A 24,340-nucleotide genomic window follows, 5' to 3' on the forward strand; every position below is an offset into this window, starting at 1 on the left:
ATTTTATCATATTACATCATTGACTTTTATTTGATTGCGGGAAAGAAATTTGAATGATAAATTACATTCTTAGCACTCTTTATTAAATGATAAAATGACAAAAATTTAATCCGGGGTGGTAGCTCAAGCCTCAAGTGGCAAATAAACTCTCTTTGTGGAGGAGAATTTCGAGACACCTCATGGTTTATAGAAAAAAAATGACAAAAGGTTAAACATATGATTAATTGTCGAAAACAAATAAAAGTAAAAATGTAATGAGACAAAATTTTAAAAATAAAACAAAATGTGACAACTTCACATGTTTAAAAATAGGATTTGTTGTCCCCGAGCTTAATATAGTTAGTTTGTCGCTGGTTTGAGGCAGCGGTGAGTTTGAATCTCACTAAAAGCATGTATAGAAAAAGATCCAAAATAACCCAATAGAGTAGCTCAAGTGGCAAATGAGCTCTCTTTGTGAGGAAGAATTTTGAGATAACTCGGGTTCGATTCCCACAAGTGACAATTCCCTTTGGGCCCGTTTCTGGACCTGAACCGTTAAACGGACAGAGAAAGACCCGGACCACAATGTGTGATTTACACATAAAAAGAAAAAGACCCAAGATACTGAAAGGTTTGAATTAAATCCTTAAGAAGGTCTGAATTGGAGAAAACATGTATAGAAAAAAACCCAAAAATACTGAAAGATCTAAATTGAGTCCTTAAGATTAGTCCATCCAAATTGGGATCACCTAAGTTTCAAAGAAAAAATAAAAATTACTACGGTGTAAAAAGGAGGGAGAATTATAAAGGAATAAGAAGCAGAGAGGAAACACCGAAACAGAGGCAAAAGAGGTTGAAATGCAACTATAAAAACCCACTCCCGCTGCTTCTTCCTCGCTTGCCAACTCCAAACACAGCGCTACCATCTCTCTCTCTCTCTCTCTCTCTCTCTCTCTACATTGCACACAATCATCATTCATATATATATATACAGAGTATATATACATATATATCTATCTGTATTCTCTCTCGGTTTAATGGAAAATTCTACTCGGTGTTCTGTTATCATCGTCGGAGCCGGAATCTCAGGTACCGTATTGCTAATACGCCGACGAAACCGCATTCTGTGTGTGAAAAATGTTGGTGTGTTTATGATAGTGATTTTTAAATTTGGTGTTGTATGTGATAGGGATTGCGGCTGCGAAGGTGTTGGCGGAGAATGGGATGGACGACGTGGTGATACTGGAGGCGGCGGATAGGATTGGGGGGAGGATAAGGAAGGAGGAATTCGGCGGAGTGAACGTGGAGCTCGGTGCCGGTTGGATCGCCGGCGTCGGCGGCCAGCAATCTAACCCCATATGGGACCTCGCTACTCAATCCGACCTTCGCACCTGCTTCTCCGACTATAGTTACGCTCCCTACAATATCTACGACCAAAGGTTTCGTGAATTCCTCTACTCCATGATTAGCACTCGAAGTCGAAGATTTTATTTATTTGTTTGTTTATTTATTTTTGAAGTGGGAAGAAATATCCAATTGCTATCGCAACTGATTCATACCAGAAGGCTGTAGACTCGGCGATTCAGAAACTGAACCATTGCATCACAGCTGATGCTTCCGTTCTGCCTGAAACGATGCAGTAAGATGAATTCTCATATTTTGAATTAATGTTCATATTTTGATTTTTTTTTTGAAATTTTGAATTTGGCTTTTGCAGTACTCCTAAAACACCAATAGAGCTAGCAATTGACTTCATTCTTCACGATTTTGAAATGGCAGGTCTATTTTCTACCATTACTCTGCTCCCTTATCCTCTCTCTCTCTCTCTCTTTTCTATCCACTTTGAATTTTGATTTATTCAACGTTTTATTCCAATTTTTCTGAGTTGCATTTATTCTTGTATTTGAACTTGACAGAGGTGGAACCCATATCAACCTACGTAGATTATGGCGAGAAAGAATTTCTGGTTGCTGATGAAAGAGGTTACGAACATTTGCTTTACAAAATGGCGGAAACTTTTCTGTTTACCTCAGAGGGTAAAATTGTGGACGGTCGTCTCAAACTTAACACGGTATAACTCTCTTTATGTTTCTGCCTATGTGTTCTCTTCTTTTTTGAATGACAAGAAAAAACCCTGCAACTCTTTCGAGTTTAGGTAAATTCCGTCCTAGGGACATAAGAAAGTAAACCCATCTAAGTTATCTGATAAATTCAAATCAAGAGGTAAGAATTCAAACTCGTAACCTTATGGTTATAAGTGTGAATCTCTTTGCCATCTTAACTATGGTTACCTTGCCTATGTGTTCTCTTAAATTAATCAACATAGACAACTCAATTGGTCACAGTGATAAAGTTTGAGAACAATGATGTGAGATTGAGTCTCCCAAATACTCTGTTTGGTCAGGGTGTGAGGACTCTTGAGATTGAAGATTCAATTTTTTGGGAACAATGTGTTCACTTCGTTTTGAAGTTAATTGCATCTGAATCAGTGCATATCTTTTTGGGATTTCTATTCATAATTCACGGAATTGGGACAGGTTGTTCGGGAAGTGAGGCACTCGAGAAATGGCGTTTCAGTTACCACAGAGGACGGCCAAGTTTTCCAAGGCAATTACATAATATTATCTGCTAGCATTGGCGTTCTGCAAAGTGATCTCATTTCCTTCCAACCACCCTTACCAGTAAGCTTCTACTTCCCAACTATCACAAAATATCTGTATTAATACTCTTATTATTTTTTTTTTGAAAGAATACTCTTTAATATTTTGATTCTTGAATGTTTCAAAAGTTTACCTGTAAAATATTTACAGTGTGGGCCAATTATGTGGTTATTCACACAGAGACCATGTTAAAAATGTCTATTTTAAACTAGCCAAATATTCGGTCAATCAGTCAATGGCTTAGCTATAGGTTTCCAGCTAGGATACAAGTCATCTCCTATAGGTTAGACTACCTAAAGTTGGCCATCTGCAGAATATGGATGTGTGAGCATTCTGGACCTAGCTATTAAATTCTAAGACTAAGTTTATTCTTAAATACTCTCACTTTTAAAATTAAATTTTATTATCATATTATCTATCATTTTCTCTTTATTTCTATAATTCTAACTCACATTTAATAATATAATAACAAAATAATAATAATAATTAATTAATTAAAAAAGAAATAGTACAAAAACCTGCTAAAGAACAGCTTTTTCAAAACTTGCAATGCTTGCATATGTGGGCTATACTATATTAATAAAAAATAAATAAATTGACATGGCACTTCCATATCTTCATCCAAGTGGTGCCATTGCAGGGATGTAAGAGAATTCCCATTGAGAAGTTTTTTTTTATGAATTTTTGTTAAATTTTAACTTAGGTGGGTGAGAGGTGAGAGGTGAGAGGTGAGAGAAGAGAGAAAAATTAGCTCCATTTACTAAATTGAGATTATTTTTTTTTTTGTTAAAATTAGAAAGAAAAATAATTGAGTTAATACCCAAAATTGTCCTCGACTATAGTGATTTTTCTCAATTTCGTCCTAAACGACTTTAGTGACCTAATATAGTCCCAGACTTTTGTGTTTCGCTCAATTTAGTCCTCCGTTTGTTATTCCGTCAAATTGGTGTTAAATAAAGGGACAATTCAATAATATCAATATTGACCTCTCTTTACTTTCAACCTGCGAAGTGAGAAATCTCTCTTTCTTACACGAATTACACTCAGAGTTACTCTCAGACCTACGAATCAAATTTTATATTCGCAGCTTTAGAAGTGATTCTGGGAGTAATTCGTAAAAAAAGAGGGATTTCGCACTTCACATGTCTATGAATAAAGAGATGCAAATATTAGAATTACTGAATTGTCTATTTATTTAACAACAAATGGATGGAATAACAAATGAGGGACTAAATTGAGCAAAAACACAAAGTCTGGGACGAAATTGAGTAAAAACACAAAACTATGGGACTACATTAAGTCACCAAAGTCGTTTAGGACAAAATTGAAAAAAATCACTATAGTCGAAGACAATTTTGGGTATTAACTCAAAAATAATTTGTACCAGCGACGCCAAAGTGGTCGCCAATAAGGTGATTGCCAACTAGTGAGCATCCTGAATTTTTAATTTCCTTTTTTCTTTCTTCCAGGTTGGGTAAACTTTTTCCACAAAAATTCAAATAAAAACTCAGATCAATGAGGTTAAAATGTTAGGCCAGGTGGGCAGCTAGTGGACTATCCATGTGTGAATTATGTATGGTTTCTTAGATTACCATAGCTAGGTCTACGTGATTGTACGAAACCTGTGGGTAGTACTTGGGTGATCCGTGGTATTCTGTGATTCATTATTTCATTTGATTGATTTATTACTAGATAGGCCACTGTTGGCTTTTTTATGGAATCTGAACCTTGTTAATCAGTGACAGCTTGCTAGTTTTCTTGGCTTTTTCATGAATTAATGGGGTCTACCAGGATGATATTCCTTCAAATTTGACCTCTAAATTAAAGAGCTAGCGCAAATCAGGCATCTTACACTGTAAAGGAACCTAGGTGTCTTTGTTTCATCACTTTGACCAAATCACATGGTCAGTATTAACAAATAACAAATGAAGTACACGAGATAATATTTGATTACTTGTTGACTCAATGCCTCTGTCTTTTCATACTTATTATAAGTTTTATAAGGTTAACCGTGTAAATGTAAATTTAAACAGAGATGGAAGACAGAAGCCATTGAAAATTGTGACATTATTACTTACACAAAGATATTTCTCAAGTTCCCCAAAAAATTCTGGCCTTGTGGCCCTGAAAACGAGTTCTTCATTTATGCCCATGAACAAAGAGGATACTATACGTTCTGGCAGGTATTACTAAATACTAATAGACTAAATCTGCACTATGATCATCTTCAATTGCATTTCTTATCATCTGTTGTCTAATTTTGATGATGTGCCCACTATTTTACTGCTTATAAGGTTAAATAGTTGCTGGAAGCTCCAAATCTCATACTTATTGCATCTGTCACATTTAATTCAGAATGTGACATCTTATAGCGTATCTCCTATTTCTTAATAATACCAATTAAAATCTACTTAAAATACATAAAATATAAGTATAGATGCAAATGATGAGAACTAAATTAGTGTTGGAATTGATAAGTTCACATCTCATGTTGATAAATTAAGGGAAAAAATTGTAGACAATGTGATTTGTTATCCTTATTTCTTCGTTATATTAACAGAGAAGTCACTGCCTAATACTTGTGGATCATTGTTTTTTAAAAAAAAAAAAACTTAAAAAAAAACTTGTGGATCATATGCCATCTTTACATAATAAGGATTTGCGGCGGATTACTCTGTCATTTTCATTGGATGCATCATCAAGACATCTAGCAAATTTATAATTTAATATTGCTTTCGTGGCAAGTAATCCTATTATTTATTAGCCACTAGCTGGTGCCGTACTAATTTAATAGGAAAATAGTTACTTTACAGTGGCTTTCATTTCTTACTTGCTTACTTCTAGTTGGATATTGGTATAGTGATTCATGATGCTATCTTTTCCAGTAGAAGTCATTTTCCTTTTAGAGATCGATTAATGATGATATCTTTTCCAGTAAAAGTCATTTTCTGCACTGTTTTATTTCTTCTGAAAATGACATCCTTTTGCCAATCATAGTGTCATCATTTTCTAGAATTCCACCGCATATAATCTTCAGATTGGGACAGATATAAGGTTCATTATTATACTTTTTTTTTGGTGATTTAGCTACCAGAATTGTTAAAATTGCGGCTTTTGAATTACTCCCACTTTCTATTATTCCTCTTTCATTTTATTGTCAGATTGATTACTCCTTGATTGAAGCAGTCACTATAGTTGGACCACCCAAAATGAATCTTAAAAATCTTTGTCAGCCACTTTGTTTCCAAATCCATATACCAATATAATATTCCTTCCGTCCCATTTTATGTGTTGGGTTCGGTTAACGAAGTTTTATAATATAATTTTTCACAATATTACGTTTAAAATTAGTATGTAAAATTTATATATTTAAAAACTACATTAAAAGTACTATTAAACAAAAATAAAATAAAATTTAAAAATTATAAGCAAATGCTAATAGAAATAAGTAAAGAAGAAAGAGTTGATTTAATCAATAAATAGTAAGTATAACAGATAAAATAAAACAGAAAGAGTATAATTTTGGCTTCTTCCCTAGTCATTTTCAGTAATTTTACTAGAAACCAGAAATGGTAGATACCAATTAACTTTATAATGTGGCGGGTGAATTTGTGATTATCATAATTAGTTTAATATAATATAGGTGCTAATGGATTGTCTACTCATCTTTAACTACATATATACCTACCACCTTCGCTGAACTGTTTTGATGTCATCAGCACATGGAAAATGCATACCCTGAGTCCAATATTCTGGTGGTCACTCTCACGAATGAGGAGTCTAAACGCGTGGAAGCTCAATCAGATGAAGACACGCTAAAAGAAGCCATGGAAGTGCTGAGAAAGATTTTTGGGGCGGACATTCCTGACGCCACACACATCCTTGTGCCACGCTGGTGGAATAATCCCTTCCAGCGTGGCAGCTATAGCAATTACCCCGTCTACGGAAATGCCCGACTCGCACATGATCTCAAGGTTAGTTAATTTGCACTTCATTTGGTTAAACCATTTAATTAATTAATTTCTGTTGGGCGGAAGCCAGTAAGGACCAAGTCCAGCACCATGTGACTAGAGTATTGTTCGGCGTAGATTGGTGAAGGACCAAGTCCAATACCTTGCCTCTCGAAAATGTAATGACAAGTCTATAAAAGTTAAAATTATGCATTCGTTACTAGCTATAACTTTTGACGGCTTGGTTCATTTAGTGTATAAGCGTGTGACAGTTGCAATACATGTTACATTATTTCAGGCACCAGTCGGGCGGATATTTTTCACGGGAGAACACACTAGTGAGAAATTTAATGGCTATGTCCATGGGGGCTATCTTTCCGGTGAGCAATTAATATATAAACTAGCTAAGGAGACATCTGTTGGGCGGAGGTCCGTAAAAGGCCAAGTCTAGCACTCGTGGTGGTACAGAGCCAAATCCAATATCCAATGTTTTGAAAATAATGTGTGGCAGTATAAGGAAATAAAGTTGCGCCTTCACAACCAGTTATAGGTTTTTGCATAGTGATAAGCGTTTGATCTTAACATTATATTGTATTGCCTATTTATTATATTATATTATTGATGAGCAGGCATAGACACTTGCAATGATCTACTAAAAGAAATGAGGAAGGAGGAGGAGGAGGAAAGAAAGAGGAAGAGCGTAGGTGTGCTACTAGAGCCGTTGCTGGCACTCACTGGATCACTGAGACTCAAAAAAGCAGATGCTTTATCAGGTCTCAACAAATGGGATATTCCTAGCTGGCTGCTCTTCCTCAGCAGCAATAAGCTGGGACTTCCAAAGCCCATCTTATGATGACTTCCATTAAAATGGAACCCTACGTAGTACGTACGTGGATAACATGCACTTTGACAACCATAGCAATCTAAACCCTACCCTGAAAATTTTGGCCCAAAGAATACTACACAAGAGAAGGGTACCTGCATTTTTCGTTCGATAGAAATGTTGATTATTGATTCATGCTCTTTTCCTTTTAATTATCCGGAGTGTACAATGTACAATAATCCAATTCTAGTGCCTTATCCTGCTCCTTGGTTCATACTATCTTCTGTACCAGTGTACCGAGCTCACAACAAATATTTATTACCACTGTAAGTATCATTAATACGAATTAAGGGAATTTACAATGTTGAAAATTGGCTATTAACCGATGATGTCATATTTATAAATGATGACTTTTAATGAATTGGTCCACCATAAAATCGGGCAATTGTTATATTGTGCATCGCCCAATGTCCATGTTTTGTATGTACAGAATTATATAGTAGAACACACATAAACTCTTAACATAATACACATAATCTAACATAATACATAATACACAAATTTTTAACATAATACACAGAAACACAAAAAAAAATAAAATTGTAACGGTTGGACGGACGAATCGGTGTTCGTCGCGTCAACTCCCCACCAACTTATAAAAACGATGTCGTTTCGAATCAAGGTGCACAATGCATTGTACATCCTAGTGCACGATATATGCCAAAATTGGGTTGATATGAAAAAATAAGAGAGGAAAAATAATGTTATGTTGATAGGGTCCAAAACCCTTAAAGCATTGTAATTGGGCTTAGGGAAGCATTGTAATTGGGCTACATAAGCAAAGGTTCAAATGACCTAAGCTTCAAACCCAACTAAGTTATATTTGACAAAGGGAGAAATTAGTTCGTAAGTACCAAGTACTAACCACGAAGATCAATTATCACACGTACTAGTGTAGATAATTAGTTAAAGGAGCTAATATTTAGAAAAAACAGACCCCACCAGTTACAAGATTTTTTCGCCACGTATCTCCACCAGTTACAAGACATTTTGCGCCAAGCCGTCACATCACGAAACAAGACTTAGAGGACCAACCAACTTCCTAGCCACTCCCCCACCCTTAGCTTCCTGCATTCAGCCATCGCTGCCTACGCCTAACTGTGGTTTGTTATGACTAGTGGGGTTCTGTCGTAGTCTGGTTGAAGCCATGGTGGGTGTCGAACAACGGTTAACAACAAAAGGCTACAATCTATTTGCTACCCTATAACTCAAATACACTTACCTAGCCACTTGGTAAGTTGGTAATAAGAGCTTGATCTTGTTGTTAGAACTTGGAATAAAGAGCTTTGTTTTCTAATACGAGAGGATATATTTGTGAGATTTTTAGAGTGCTTATATAAATGAGTGATCACTCCATAACAAAGTGCAAGTAAGGGAGTGATGTGAGGTCCAACACGTACTCATATAGTTGAGGCATGGTAGGAAAATGTCAAGTCCTAAAGAGGTTGATAAGCAGGAATTGAGTCTTGACATTGCATATGTCTCATGATGACTTTGCTAAGATGACTAATGTACGTGATTGAGGCACAGGGCTGGTCCTATAGTTTTATAGGCCCGGCCCGACGAGGGCAAGTGAAAAAAAAAATGGCCCCAATACGATATTTAAAAGTTAACAAAAATTTTTATAATTAAATTTTAAATGTCATATACGAGTACAAAAATACTATTCTCAACTAAATTGAAATAAAATTTAAAAAATTTAAACATTTTACAAATACAAAACTGATTATGACAAAAAGATTCTATGAGCTTTCCTAGATGCAAAGTCATCAATGACCTCTTCAAGAATAATATTGTCTAAGATATCATTCTCAATACACAATATTTCTCCTCTGTAACACTTTTAATTCATAAAAAAGATCATTTGAATCAACATCGGACACATTGTTATGAGAAAAAGTAATTGCAAAATTATTACAACATTCGATTAATTCATTATTATCTAATAACTTCAATGTTTTTGAACCATACAAGAATCCAAAAATATTTTCATTATTATCTAATAACTTCAATGTTTTTGAACCATACAAGAATCCAAAAATATTTTCAAATGTCTTTAATTGCTCAAATCTAGTATTCAATGAACTGAATGAAGCAATTGTCATATTTACAACAATTAGAAAATAATTAACTCTAAAGATTCCTCAGGTGATTGCAACAACTTAAAGCATTAAGATTCCTCAGGTGATTGCAACAACTTAAAGCATGGCTAGACCTATGCTCACTGCGCACAAGGAACCCCCCTCACTTTGAGAGGTAGCTCCCACACTTCCGCTGGTGAGACTCGATCTCTGGTCATTCTTCCAAAGTTTCACCTCTGTGACCAGTTGAGCTGCCCATGCGGATCTAATACACATAATTGAATTAGGATTTGCATATTTGCAGAATTGAATTCTCAAAAAAAAAAAAAAAAAATAGAATTGCCTTTAATTGAATATTACAGTAAAAATTTTGTCACAAATCCTAATTCTAATTACAGTAAACATATCACAAATCCTAAATTCCTAATTCACTACATACTAAGCACTTAGGGCAGTAAAATTTGAAAAAAAAAAAAATACCTTTGCAATTAGAGCATTAGGCCTTGAGCCCGTGAAAGTGAATGGTGATTAGGTGAAGGTGGATTGCGGAAAGCCTGGAGGTAAATGATATTTGAAGGCGGATTTGCAAATACTCAGATAGTGCCGATGAAATTGATTATTGTCGATGGTGAATGGTGGATAAGTGGATTTGCAGATTGAGTTTGCTTCTAACTTCTGAGCTTTTATTGATGAATTTGATGACTCAATTTTTACTGGGTTGAGAAGGTCGGGCAACTAGCGAGTTGGCGACGCTTGGGTTGGGTGCGAGAAAGTCTACGCGTCTACGCTTCTCCAGTCTCCTCGTCTTCTTCGACTCAGGCCCAGCTTCCTCGTAAAGTCGCAGAGACGCAACCAAAACGGCAAAAAAATTAAAGAATTTTTATTATATATATATATATATATATAGACTATGAGCCCCTAGGTAGTGGTGGGCCCTGGGTAAGGACCCCGCCTGCACTTGCCTAAGCCGGGCCTGTTGAGGCATTGAACGGTCAAATATAGAGAATTGAAAGAGATAGGGGACCAAATAATCACAATGAAAATCAAAATGAGAGGGTGAATGCAGGAAATAATGAGAGAAGGAATGGGGATAGTACAAGTGTGGAAAAATGTGTTAAGAGGAAATGGGGTAATAGAAGCAATAGGAGGCTGGGATAGGGATGAGGAAGACCGTGTGCACCATGTATGGTGCACACGGTTGCAAAACAACGTCGTTTCAATTAAAAAAAAAAATTTCGTTCGAATTGTAGTTAACGGCGTTAGTTGGTTTCTTTTCGTATTCAAACAGTAGGATATATCCACAAATTCATACCTATATATCCACAAATTCATACCTATATATCCAGATCGAATTACATAACTATATATTCATAATTTGACAGCAATTCATAATTTCATATCCATATATTCATAATTTTACAACTAGACATTTATAATTACATAACTCCATATTAAGAATTCTTAAAGTGCTTGTTTACAGAGAACTATATCCATAATTTCAAAACTATATATCCATAACTTCATAACTATATACCCACAACTTCATAACTATATGTCTATAACTTCGCAACTATACATTCAGAATTACATAACTATATATTCATAATTACACGTCGATTGGAGTTTTTGTAAAAAAAAAAAAAATTGATTGGTGGAGTTAAACGGTGCCACTATTGACACCATTACTCCATCATATTAAATAGTGTCGTTTTGCAACCGTATGCACCATGCATGGTGCACACGGTTGCACAATATAATTTGCGTGAGGAAGATGATGACATTAAGAACATTAGATAACATTGCATGCATATTCCAAGGGTCCAATAATGACATCAATTTATTCCCTTATGTAAGAGGTTGTGGGTTCAAATCTTAGTGGGGGTGATATCGATTTTTTAGCTATGAACAGATACTACATAAAATTTATTTAGAATCGCAAACAATACAATATATATATATTTATTTATTTAGTTCAAGAAGGTGAAATAGGAAATGGGAATAATTAAACTCCTCATTAATTAACAAAGCACCCATGCCAAGTAAATGAAGAAGTTGGTTCCCACTTCCCAGCTGCCACTGCACACCATTATTTAATTTATTGCACTCACAAAACTATGAAAATAATACCAACTCCATGAGATCTGAGAATTGGGATATATAGATAAAACCTCTCTCAGATCAATTGTGTGATGAGATGAGATCAAGCAAAGGGGTTGGAGCCATCCACCGGCATATCCGTGGTATCATACCATGGGAATGCCCTGCTTCCTTTGCTTGCTTCCAAGATTTCCTCCATTGATAGCGCCGGCTTTGACTTCTGCAGAACAGGCGGAGTAGTCTTTTCGCCAGACGCCTCAAGATCTGCATGGCTTTTCTTCACAAAAGTCTTGAAGAGCTGGAAGTTGTCTTCTTGCATGAGATCGTCCGACAATCGCAGGTACGTAAAACCCGACATCTTGAGCTTGGGAGACAGTTAAGGTTGACACCATTTGGTCGAACATTCAATAGTATTTGGTCGTAGGCTGCCGCATCATATCTTGGCAGTGCATTTTCACCCGCAACGTCAATATACTCCTTCCACCCACCACTTAACACCTGCACACAATACCAACACTTACGTATTTAATTTGGTCGTGAAAGATTAAGGATTAATTATGTAATTTAGTTGAAATGATCTCCGAAGTCTATATTGTAATAAGACTATATGGTCTAATGGTACCTGGGTTAGACTTCCATTTGGAAGGTTGTGAGTTTGAGCCTTAGTTGAGGCATACTAAATATGCACTTTAATAAAGAAAATAGTACATTCATCTTTTGAGAAGCTAATAAAATAAATATACACTCGAAGAAGGAAAAATATGCACTCAAAAAAGAAACAATATGCACTTAAAGAAGAAAAACACAAAAGAATATGAACTAACAGTCTTACACAAAATTACTATAATGCCATCATTTTAAAAAATATATATATTCTTTATTCTAGACGATTGATCGTCTGACAATGACTGAGCTTTTATCATATTTCTTTACTTAAACATATTTGCACCTTAATTGATATTTATTGGTGGTTTGAGTTGGACATGAATTTTGGATGTTCTTTTAATCATTACTATTGATCACTTATTTTATATGGCTACAATTTGTCCACAAGTAACAAATAGGTTCTAATGTAAAAAGTGATGGATGTTCTCATCCATCCATTTAGGTAGATGAACAGTGAATTTTTGAAAACAGGAGGAGAATTGGCATGTCAACTTTGTAAATATTACAAATTTGATACTTTGCAATACTTATAAAATTAATCTTTTTTTTTTTACTAAAATCATCCAGCATTAATTAACTTGAAGTGCACCCTAGATCAGTTCTTTACCAGGGAGGTTATTCTTATTTGAACATATATGGTTAAAGAGTGAGGCTAATCTGATCCATCTACTTGGGTAGAGTAGATCAACGATTGATTGAGGGTTGTTAAAAATAAGAGAAAAACAGGTAGTTTCACTTTTACGAATATTACAAAGAGTTAATTATCGAAATGGTCAATTGATTATAGCGAAATTACCAATTTGGTCATTAGACTATTTTTTTTGACCAATTAAGTCTCTAAACTTTAAAAATTTTAACCAATTTGGTCCTTTGTTTGTTTGACCGTTAGTCAACCATTAACTTGGGACCAAATTGGTAATTTGCTATAATCAAGGGACCATTTTGATAATTAACTTTAAGGGTGGGCAATTCGGTTCAGTTTTCTCGAACCGAACCGTACCAAACTAGTTAAATTCGGTAATATACCGAACAACCGAACGGTAATAGATTCTTGTATACCGAACGGTTCGGTAAAAACTCGAATCGAACTGAATTTGTTCGGTAAAAATCAAACCGAACCGAATACCGTTTAAACTTGGATTGCTATTTTGTTATATATTAGACTTTGGATATGGACTATGTAAACACCATAACACATAATATAGAACTTTTGATAATAAACCATAAAGAAATTAAATAAAACATTTACGAGAGATACCCGTGAGAATATGAGCTGAACGGCAGAGCAAGCAGTAAGGGACATGGATTTACTATTTATTTATTTATTTATTTATTTATTTATTTATTTATTATTATTATTAATTATTATTATTATTATTATTATTATTATTATTATTATTATTATTATTATTATTATTATTATTATTATTATTATTATTATTATATTTTTTTAAAAAATCAAATGGTATTCGGTTCAGTTCAATTTTTTACCGAACAATTCGGATCGATTTTGTATCGAACCGTTCGGTATACAAGAATCCAATACCGTTCGGTTGTTCGGTATATTACCGAACCAAATTAGTTCGGTTTGGTTTGGTACGGTTCAATTCGAGAAAACTAAACCGAATCGCCACCCCTAAAGTTAATTACCAAAATGATCCCTTGACTATAGCGAAATTACCAATTTGATCTTAAGTTAACGGTTGACTAACGGTGAAACAAACGGAGGACCAAATTGATTAAGTTTTTAAAGTTAAGGGACTTAATTGGTTAAAAAAAATAGTTAAGAACCAAATTGATAATTTCACTATAGTCAAGGGACCATTTCGGTAATTAACTCTATTACAAATTTAAAAAATTGTATTAATTATAAAATTGATCATTGTTGATGAATTTCAGTATCACTACTATCCATTTAGATTGGTTAATAATAATGTTAAACCTGTTGAACAAGTTGTTCAGGAGAACTCTTAGCTTCTGCGCTTTGCTCGGAGTTTCTCATCTCAAGGCATGTGAAGTTCAAAGTTGCATAATGGCGTCCCAGCATCCTGGCTATGGGCCGATATCCATCTCGCCCGTACAGGTTGTAGAACCCCGCCGTCAGCTCTGCTGCATGGCTCGAGTCACTATACCACCAATGGATTCCAGAAACCTGTAAATAATATTCATATATGTCAGTGGACTCATGATCAAATAAGTTCACCTCTTCCTATGAGTCCGTTTGAACAAATCTAGTCCATTAAAAGCTAAAGATCAATGGTTATATTTAATCCAATATCAACCGTGCAACTATGCGACTGCAGTTGTACATCACGGCGGAAAATTATAAAATTTCCGACCACCTGAAAGTAATCTTAAAGCCTTGTTCCGACCATTTTTGTTATCCGAAAAAACCTTTGTTGCTATTTCCGATCACTTTTTGCTTTCGACTTGATTTAAGATCACTTTCAAGTGGTCGGAAATTTTATAATTTCCAATCGTGATAGTAGGACAGTTGGACATTTAATTGCACAATTGATAATAGACCAGATCTGATCATTAATCTCTAGCTTTTAATGAACCAGATATGTCTACACGGACTCATGAAAAAGAGTGAATTCACTTGAACAGTGGCTAGGTCAGTGACCATGTAACTATACATGTTAGTTGTGTTTAGAATTGAAGATGGGATCGAGTAGGCCGGGTCGGAAAAAGGGGATTTACGTACTTTGGCGGCTATGTTGACCTTATATCCGACAAAAACCTTGTTGGCTTCTCCTAGGATTTGGTCACCGTGAATGATGAGCTTGTTAGAGTACCAAGTCAAGAAGAACTTGCCGAAGTCGGTTTGGTAAGTGCCGTTGGTTTGAAAGAAGCCTGTTTTGTCCGGTGTGTCATTGTACGTTCCGGCGTTTCCCGGCATCTCCCAATTCCCATGCCCCGCATCCTCGTTCGCCTTTTTCCAGTCAGCTACCATGTACTTGTCATAACACTACAATAATAACAATAATAAATTTTCAATCTATAATATAGGGAAAATCAACATTTTTTTTTATAGGAAAAATAACACTTTTTTCCTCTAAATTATTCATGTAAACACATTAGTCCCATCAATTATTTTAAAAGTGGCGATTTTCTCATCTGATATATTAAATTGACATTTCTACCCTTAAAATAAATATTTTATTTATTTTTATTCTCCAACAAATTATTGCGTATACGTAGGGAATATGGATGATCACGGTTCGATTCGAATTGAACCCGACACTATAGCAATCGAATTAAAAGTTTCCGGTTATCATTCATATCCAGAACCTAATATTTGGATTTCAGTTTATTAAAATTATGAATAAAAAAAATTGGATCCTGAACCGTGAAGCGGCTGTTCCGGATCCGGTTCGCGATTTTGAACCGTCTTTATTTTATTTTATTTTTTTTTTTTGTTTTAAAATAGTCTAAATTAAACAATAAATGTATTTTATTTTTTTCAGTTCGGAACATGAACCGGCTGTCCCGGTTCGCGATTTTAATAAACTCTAAAGTCTAAATATCGGGTTTCGATTCTAAATTGTAATTAGAATATTTCGGTTTAGTTACTATAGTGTCTGTTTGGTTTGAACCAAATTGTGGTCATAATTTGTTGGAGAAGAAAAATAAATGAAATATTTATTTTAAGGGTAAATATGTCCATTTAACATTTCAGGGGGAAAAACAGTCACTTAAATAATTCAGGGGGGGAAAGCGCTATAAGTATATAACTCAGGGGGAAAGAGTGTCATTTTTCATTTTTTTAAAAAAACCCAAATTAGTATCTATTCTATACTTTCTCTATTTATTGCAGTTCAAAGAGTCAAAATCCCACCACTGGGTTCGTTCCTGTGACATTCCATCAAGGGGAGTCATAGAGGTGCCACACAATGTGCTTGACAGACAATCAACATTTTAGTCTCTAAATTGTTTCCTAACTATTAATCTAGTCCATAGTTTTTAATTTCAACCAACTTGATCCTCGAATTATTTAAAATTTTGTCAATTAAACCTCTTTCATGGACCAAATTGACAAAATTTTTAAAATATGAAAATCACTATTTTGGTCCTTGAAAGGGTTTAATTGACGAAATTTTAAACAATTCAATGATCAAAATGGTTGAAATTGAAAACTAAGAACTACATTAACAGTTGGGAAACAATTGAGGACCAAAATGTTGATTAACTCTATAATATATATCAACATAAATCTGTAATCTAATTATCAGTTTAGTCTTTTAGTTGAAACAAAACAAATCAGGTACCAAAAAAAAAAAAAAAAAAAAAGAGCCAACCCCATAACAAAAAATAAACCCTTTAGTGTACTATGTTACGAGTAATTCCGGCCAAGTTGGTCCAGTAACTGCAAAATTGCAAATTTGACTCCCTATTGATCATTTTGATTTGAACTAGTCAGGTATAGATAATTTAAGTTGGTTAACCTCATAATCATTTGTACATTAGGATCACAAGACAAGTTTCACCCTTGTGCATTTTCCGGTAGGGGTTGCGAAATTTCTAGTGGATCAAAATGTCAAATATAATGTTGAGTTGGTCAAAGTACTATAAGGTCCTTGTACTATAGTGTTTTGTTCAATTTAGTCCTTTTTACTTTAATTTTGTTCAATTTACTTCTTATACTTTAAAAGTGTTACAATTAAGGACAATAGTTGATTTGACGCTGAGATCATACTTACATGCCAACTCATATATTATTTTATAAATATTTAAAAATTAATTATTTTTACCACCAATATATTATATTTATATGTCCAAAATAAATATTAATTTTGAACATATTAATTTAATTTAAAATTATATTTGTTACAAAAATCATTAATTTTAAATATTTATAAAATAATATATGAGTTGGCATGTAAGTATGATGACATGCTAGAGATGATATCAACATCATATGTGATTAATTGTTACACTTTTTAAACTTTAAAGTATATGGATTAAATTGAACAAAATTAAAATAAGAAGACTAAATTAAACAAAATATTATAGTACAAAGACCCTCATAAATTCTTTGGCCTGTTAGTCTCACCTGAAATTCCCCAATACCGGGATAAACCCATCCTTGAGTCTCTGGGTAAGAAGGATATCTGAGCTCCCCAGCAGCACCACACCCCACTTCAATGTCTACAATGTCTCCACCCTCCAAAAACTCCATCATGTTGTCTCTAAAACTCACCATGAACTCACTATACATCTATAATACAATCCAAATTAAAGGTTAAAATTTAAGATTATATCAAAATCACTCAACTAAATTAAACACAACTTTTAATTAATCCTGATTACCTGAATAGCAGTGCGACCCTGAAAGAGGGCTTGGTTATCAACACCGAGGGAAAGGTACTCCCGGTTTCTATTTCCGGCCTTGTTGGTGTAAAAGATGTCGGGGTTTTGGTCGCCGACGGCGACCACCCACGGCGGGAGGGGGATGTAAACGTCGTCGCCGACGTTGCCGCCGCACTGGTGAAACGACATGATGGCCTGGATTTTGAGACCACATTTCTTCACAACCTGGAAGAGTTGTTTGTAAGCTGACCAATCATATTCCTTGGGCCCCTTGGCTTCAATGATCCCCCACCAGACATCCACCATGATCCCATCACAACCTGCGTCTTTCAGCTTCTTCAGCTGCGCTTCGAGGTTGTCTTTGTTTGGGAAAACGTTGTCAGCAGTTACAACTCCCAACTGTTTTAATTTGTTCATACAAATATACTAACTAACGTTAATTACGATATTATATTCTAGCTGTCCAATAAGAACATATAATAATAATAATAATAATAATAATAATAATAATTATTATTATTATTATTATTATTATTATTATAATGCACCGTTTTGTAATATGATTTCAATTATATTACCTGAAGCATTACATACACTGGGACATAGTTGCCAATTGGCATTTGGCCAGGAATTGGAGCCATATCTGATCTTTATGAACAAAAGGAACTTACTTTCAGATATATTTCTAGCAGGTTTTGATACATTCTACTATTGATGTGTTGTTGCCTTTTATAGATGTCTTGTTGGTGTTGGTGAATGATCTGCGATTGTATTTAAAACAAAAAACAAAAAAAAAAAAAAAAAAAAAAAAACAAGTTGTTTCGTGGCATATACAGGAAAAAAAATAGTATATATATATATATATATATATATATATATATATATATATATATATATATATATATATATATATATATATATATATATATCGACTGTACTAATAAGAGCCCAAGAGAGTTAGGCCTATAATGGGTAGAAAAAATGGTGGTCACAGATTTTAATCAAATGAATGGCTCAGATTGATTAAAAGATTGATCAGATTTAAATTTTACACTAAAATTTCCTAAAATACCCGCACACCATTACTAATTCCGTTAAAATTTTAAGAATTGTCGTTAGTTCACCGTTAACTTACTCATTGATTTCAATAAAAAAAAAAAAATGAATAAGGTTCAAATTGGCCACTGAACGTAACCTGAAAATGCAATTAGGTCACTAAACGAAAAAAAAGTGCAATTAGGCCATTGAACATTCAAAAAATGTGCAATTAGGCCACTGAACTCTCCAAACGTATGCAATTTTACCGGATAGCAGGTTACCATCAATTTTAGCAGGTTACCTACTTACGTGGCAGCTTAGTTGGCATTTTTAATAATTTTTAATAATTAATTTTAATAATAAATTTTATAAAAAATTAGAAAAAATTAAATAAAAAATAAAATAAAGTCGTTTTTATTTTTTTTTAAAAAAATTTTAATAAAAAGTTATTATTAAAATTTATTAAAAATTAATTAAAATTTATTAAAAATGCCAACTCAGCTGCCACGTAAGCAGATAACCTGCTAAAATTGAGGGTAACCTACTATCAGGTGAAATTGCACATTTTTGAAGTGTTCAGTGGCCTAATTACACTTTTTTTTCGTTCAGTGGCCTAATTGCACTTTCAGGTTACGTTCAGTGGCCAATTTGAACCTTATTCCAAAAAAAAAAAAGTCTTAGGTTCGAACCTCATCCCAATCAAAGTTGGCATAATTAGTACTCTATTTTACTCTTATTAAATTATATAAATATCTACTGTACTAATAAGAGCCCAAGAGAGTTAGGCCTATAATGGGTAGAAAAAATGGCGGTCACAGATTTTAATCAAATGAATGGCTCAGATTGATTAAAAGATTGATCAGATTTAAATTTTACACTAAAATTTCCTAAAATACCCGCACACCGTTACTAATTCCGTTAAAATTTTAAGAATTGCCGTTAGTTCACCGTTAACTTACTCATTGATTTCAATAAAAAAAAAAGTCTTAGGTTCGAACCTCATCCCAATCAAAGTTGGCATAATTAGTACTCTATTTTACTCTTATTAAATTATATAAATAATAATTTAATAGTTACAACAAAAAAATAATACATATGCATTTCTTTAATTTAGAATTATGTGTCCACAATGCCTTTATTCAAAAAAAAAAAAATATTCATTATCAATAAATTAAATAAGAGAAATAATTTTATTAGTTATATTGTCTTTATTTTTCTTCAATATAAAAATTCTTTATATTCAAATTTATTAATTGATTATATTCGCTACATTGTCCTTACAATGTCTTTATTCAGTGAAAAAAAATTATTAATTATCAATAAATTAATTAAAAGAAATATTTTCATTAGTTATATTGTCTTTATTTTTCTCAAATGTAAAAATTTTTACATTCAAATTCATCAATTGATTATATTCACTACATTATCTATTATCTTTTTTTGTGCACTATTTTTCTAATTAAATATAAAAGTTATAATACAAAATAATGTTATATATTTATTTACCAAGTATTTTATTAATACCATGAAAAAATTAAAAAAATATAATTAATAAAGCCAACCATATTAACTACTTGAGAGATTTTGTGACAAAGAGAGTATTCAAATCACACAACAAATTGAAGTGAGAATTACCTCGCAATGTCCTTGTTTGACAATCAGCGGTTAGCGTTAGCGGATTATACTAGCGGATTTGACCAGCGAATTTATTCAATTATTAACATTGGGTAGAAAAAATGACCGCCAAATTATTAAATCAAATGAATGGTCCATATTGTTGAGGTTTTAATTTTTTTCTTTTAAGATTTTCTAATTTATCCTTAATTATATGATTATCCATTTAACTTTTCCGTTAATTCACCGTTAGTCTAATTCTAATATTAAAGTCTAATATAGAATTATAACTACACCATTAATCTAATTCTAATATTAAAGTCTTAATAGAACTTAACCACAAATCCTAATATCAGAATCTCCTCAAACAATATTAGTATATATTTAATATTTTATGCCCTAATTTTTATTTGTTCTCCCTTATGTCCCGTATTTGGTTTCAACTATACCTATACAATTATTTTATTGACAATTATAATCAATCTTGACTATATTATCTTGCATTGGTAAACTTAGAATTACCTATTTAACTCGCACGGGCTTAGCTCAATGGTTTAGTGGGTAGTATTTGGGAGAAGAGACCAAGGTTTGAACCTCGGCGGCGGCAGTGCGGGAATTATGTCCAAAGTGGGCAGATTCCTTGTGCGTATCAGCATTTGGCCCTGTCTGATGAACCATTAAGTCACCGTGATTTATAACTTCCCACAATGCTCTATCGGGTCGGAGTGTGGGGGGCCCTTGGGGTTGGGACTCAACCTTTGGGAGAAGAATTACCTATTTAAATACGCAAATTCAACCTTCAATTATCTATGCATGAACAATTTCAATATAATCCTGCCTTAATATACTTTAAAGTACTTATTTAACAAAAAAGCATTGGGCATTATCCCAATCGCGCAATGCGCGTAAAAAACTAGTATATATTATATAGTGTTGCAAAAATCCTGCCTAGACACCAATTAATCAGTGCCTTGGCGCTAGGTTCTAACCGGCTGCCTAGCGTATCACTATAATCAGTGGTCTAGTTAGGTGACTAGCCGACTAGGCCTCCTAGGCACTAACTAGGCCGCCTAGGCACCGACTAGGTTGCATAGTCAGCCAATTAGTTATCGTTCTCTCTTTTTTTTTTTTTTTTTTTTTTTTTTTTTTTTTTTTTTTTTTTTTTTTTTTTTTGTTAAGTGAGTTATTTCATTGAAAACGACATCATTTTGTGCGAAATAACCCTAGATTATATTTATATTTTAGCATTAACTATTAAAGTATTAAATAGTTTATAATTATCAAGTCTTAAAAAATTAAATAAATTTAAACACATTTTTAAAAAATAAAAAATAAAAAAAAATACACGGGTGCCTAGGCGTCAATTAATCGCCGCCTAGACACTAGGCGCCCCCGAGCGTCCGAGGAGCGCCTAGTGATTTTTTCAACCATGATATTATATGAGTAAAAGATTTTAATTTGTTAAGTTTTGAGTAGACAATTGAGTATAAATTAAATTTTTAACTCTATTAGGTTTGGAGTAGACAATTGAGTGACAAAAATTGACTTCCTTAGGTAAACCTAAAATTTGAATATTATTTTCTTTGTCGGAAGGTGGGAGATTAATTATAAGTTTAAAATGTTAAATATAAATATATAAAATAATAAATGCGGAGTACTTGTACGTTATGTGTTATTTTAAGTCTCAATTATTATTGGATATGTTTATGTGGCTTAATTCATGAAACTAGTTTAAGAGATTGGTATTTCTAAAAAAATGATTTCTGGGAACACCGATAATGTTTTGTGAAAAATTATTCATTTAAAAAAAATATTTTATTTTTTGGTATTTTTGGATGAAAGTCAGAAAACACTGTTTTAATTCATTTATTTATTTTTGTTAAAAAGTCAAAATTTGTAACTTTTTTTCTATTTTTTTCTTTCATTTTAACAAGAGTAATTTTTGGCTTTTAGTTATCAATTATTGTAACTTTATTACATTTTACTCTTTTTATTTTGTTACATTACATTCTTGACCTTCATTTTCTTGAATTGTCACATTTAGTCACCTTTTAAAATTTTATAATTTCATCATTTAATAAAAGTGATTAACATGTAATCTTATTATTCAAGTCTCTTGCATTGCCCCAACATGGCAACATATGATTTCTCTCTCTCTCTCTCTCTCTCTCTCTCTCTCTTAAATTCTTTTAATTGAATGATAAAATTTCATGTTCATCATACTTATTAAATGGTGGAATAACAAAATTTTAAAAGGAATACTAAATTTAGCAGGAAAATGAAAGTCGAGAATGTGACGTGACAAAATTAAAAGAATATGATTAAATGTGATAATGTCACAATAATCGATAACTAAAAGTGAAATTGGTTATAATCATTCCTCTCCATCTTCAAAAAAAAAAAAAAAAAAAAAAAAGAGGGAGAGGCAACTATGGTGGCGGCTTCCCGTTTTCCGTCAGTCCGTCACCATGGAGGCAACCACCGGTTGTCTCCTCTTATGCGATGGAGAAAGCAGCCACGCAACATGGCTACCTCTTTTTTTTTTTTTTTTTTTTTAATTGTTTTTTTCTTTCTTTCTTTTTCAAAAAAATTGCTCTTTTTTGTTTTATTCCATGTAAGTTTGAGAGAGAAAAAAAAAATCAATAATTTTATGTTGGCGGATAGCAAAACAATCATTTCTAGAAATTAAACTCGATGTTAATCTGTAAATTAAAAAAATAATAATAAATAAATAAATTGTGCAATTTTTTGCTTGTTTGAGAGTCTATTACACATGTTTCAAGTTCACGATTCAATTATAAAAACTAAACAAATTTAGTGGCTTATGTGATATTTTTTCTAAAAGATTTATTTTTTGGAGATGTGAGTTAAGCCAAACTAAGATTTTTAATTATTTTATCCGGTGTAGTTCAAGTCATATTTATTTTAACATTAATAAATGTAATAACTCTAAACTAAATAAATTATAGAAAAAAAACTTTTTTTAATAGTTTTTGGGATGTGGCCGGAGTCAAGATTTTTATTGCTTGGCCAATTGATATAGATATATGAATAGTATATTATAAGTATACTGTTGGGATTTTTTTTTTTTTTTTTTTTAGTACTATTGACTCTACAATACAGTATCTGTTTATAACTACTTTCTCAATCTACTGAAGTACAAAGAGTAAATACCGCCTCCATTAAAGCTCGAACTACTGTTGGGAATTATAATTATACCTATATTGCAAAAATTAACAATGTCCAACTTTGATTTACAAAAAGATGACAGTCGCGCGCGAATGTGTACTTTAGGTAAAGCTTATCTTGTAACAGAAATCTATAAAGGATAAAAAGAAAGTGAATCAGCCTAAGTTGTTTATAATTGATCGATTTAACTGATAAGACTAATTTATAATTGATCGATTTAACTGATAAGACTAATAAACAACTTCATAAGAAGTGAATCTTAAAATTTTATATTTAGCAAGCCATCCAACTGCCCAATCTAGTCGACTGAAATTTTTTCTCGACCATACCCGTACTTATGAACTGGGAAAGTGATGGAAATGAATTGAAGGGTCCCTTATGATGTATTTGAGTGTGAATTGTGAAGGGTCCAGCGGGAACGTGCTACACGCCAAATACATATTGTTTATTATATTGTGCATTTTTGTATCTTGTGTTATAAAATTATGTACTTTATGAATTTTACATATGAAATAAATTAGTAATTGTGTCTTTATGTTATGAATTTTTGTGTCTTATGTTGTGAAATTTTGTGTCTATAAACACAAATTATGTACTTAAATCATATTTGAAAAATAATTAAATAAATATATAACACGTGTATGTGTCTTGTGTTGTAATTTTTTGTGTCTTGTATTATGAAATTTTGCATCATACGAGTATGAATTTTGTACCTCATCGTTTCGATCCAGGGTGCTATATTAACCTTGGTCCATAAATTGCCGTCATTGTACCACATGATTTTTTTTTTTTTTTTTTTTTTTTTTTGAATCTAAACTGGTACTTTTTTTTTTTTTTTTTTTTTTCTTTCTGATCGATGTTGTTTTTGTG

At 32.9% G+C, this 24,340-nt stretch overlaps 1 protein-coding gene and 1 pseudogene across 2 annotated transcripts; one reads left to right on the forward strand and one right to left on the reverse strand.

Annotated features, from left to right (window-relative positions):
- Nucleotides 1-902: 902 nt before the first annotated feature.
- On the forward strand, nt 903-7,691 carry LOC109151238 (polyamine oxidase 1-like). Of its 2 annotated transcripts, XM_019299168.1 has the most exons (11): nt 946-965; nt 997-1,068; nt 1,169-1,418; nt 1,499-1,618; nt 1,697-1,758; nt 1,896-2,050; nt 2,517-2,660; nt 4,673-4,822; nt 6,359-6,613; nt 6,888-6,969; nt 7,219-7,691. In XM_019299168.1, the coding sequence occupies exons 2-11, from the start codon at nt 1,017-1,019 to the stop codon at nt 7,440-7,442; spliced, it is 1,494 nt and encodes a 497-aa protein (XP_019154713.1). In that variant the 5' UTR covers nt 946-965; nt 997-1,016; the 3' UTR covers nt 7,443-7,691. The 2 variants fall into 2 exon arrangements, with proteins under 2 accessions (XP_019154708.1, XP_019154713.1); XM_019299163.1 differs by having other exon boundaries at nt 903-1,068.
- A 3,848-nt stretch (nt 7,692-11,539) lies between these two features.
- LOC109151230 lies at nt 11,540-18,363 on the reverse strand (annotated as a pseudogene).
- Nucleotides 18,364-24,340: the final 5,977 nt, after the last annotated feature.

Source organism: Ipomoea nil, unplaced genomic scaffold (genome assembly GCF_001879475.1).
Source record: "Ipomoea nil cultivar Tokyo-kokei standard unplaced genomic scaffold, Asagao_1.1 scaffold0268, whole genome shotgun sequence".
Taxonomy (NCBI): domain Eukaryota; kingdom Viridiplantae; phylum Streptophyta; class Magnoliopsida; order Solanales; family Convolvulaceae; genus Ipomoea; species Ipomoea nil.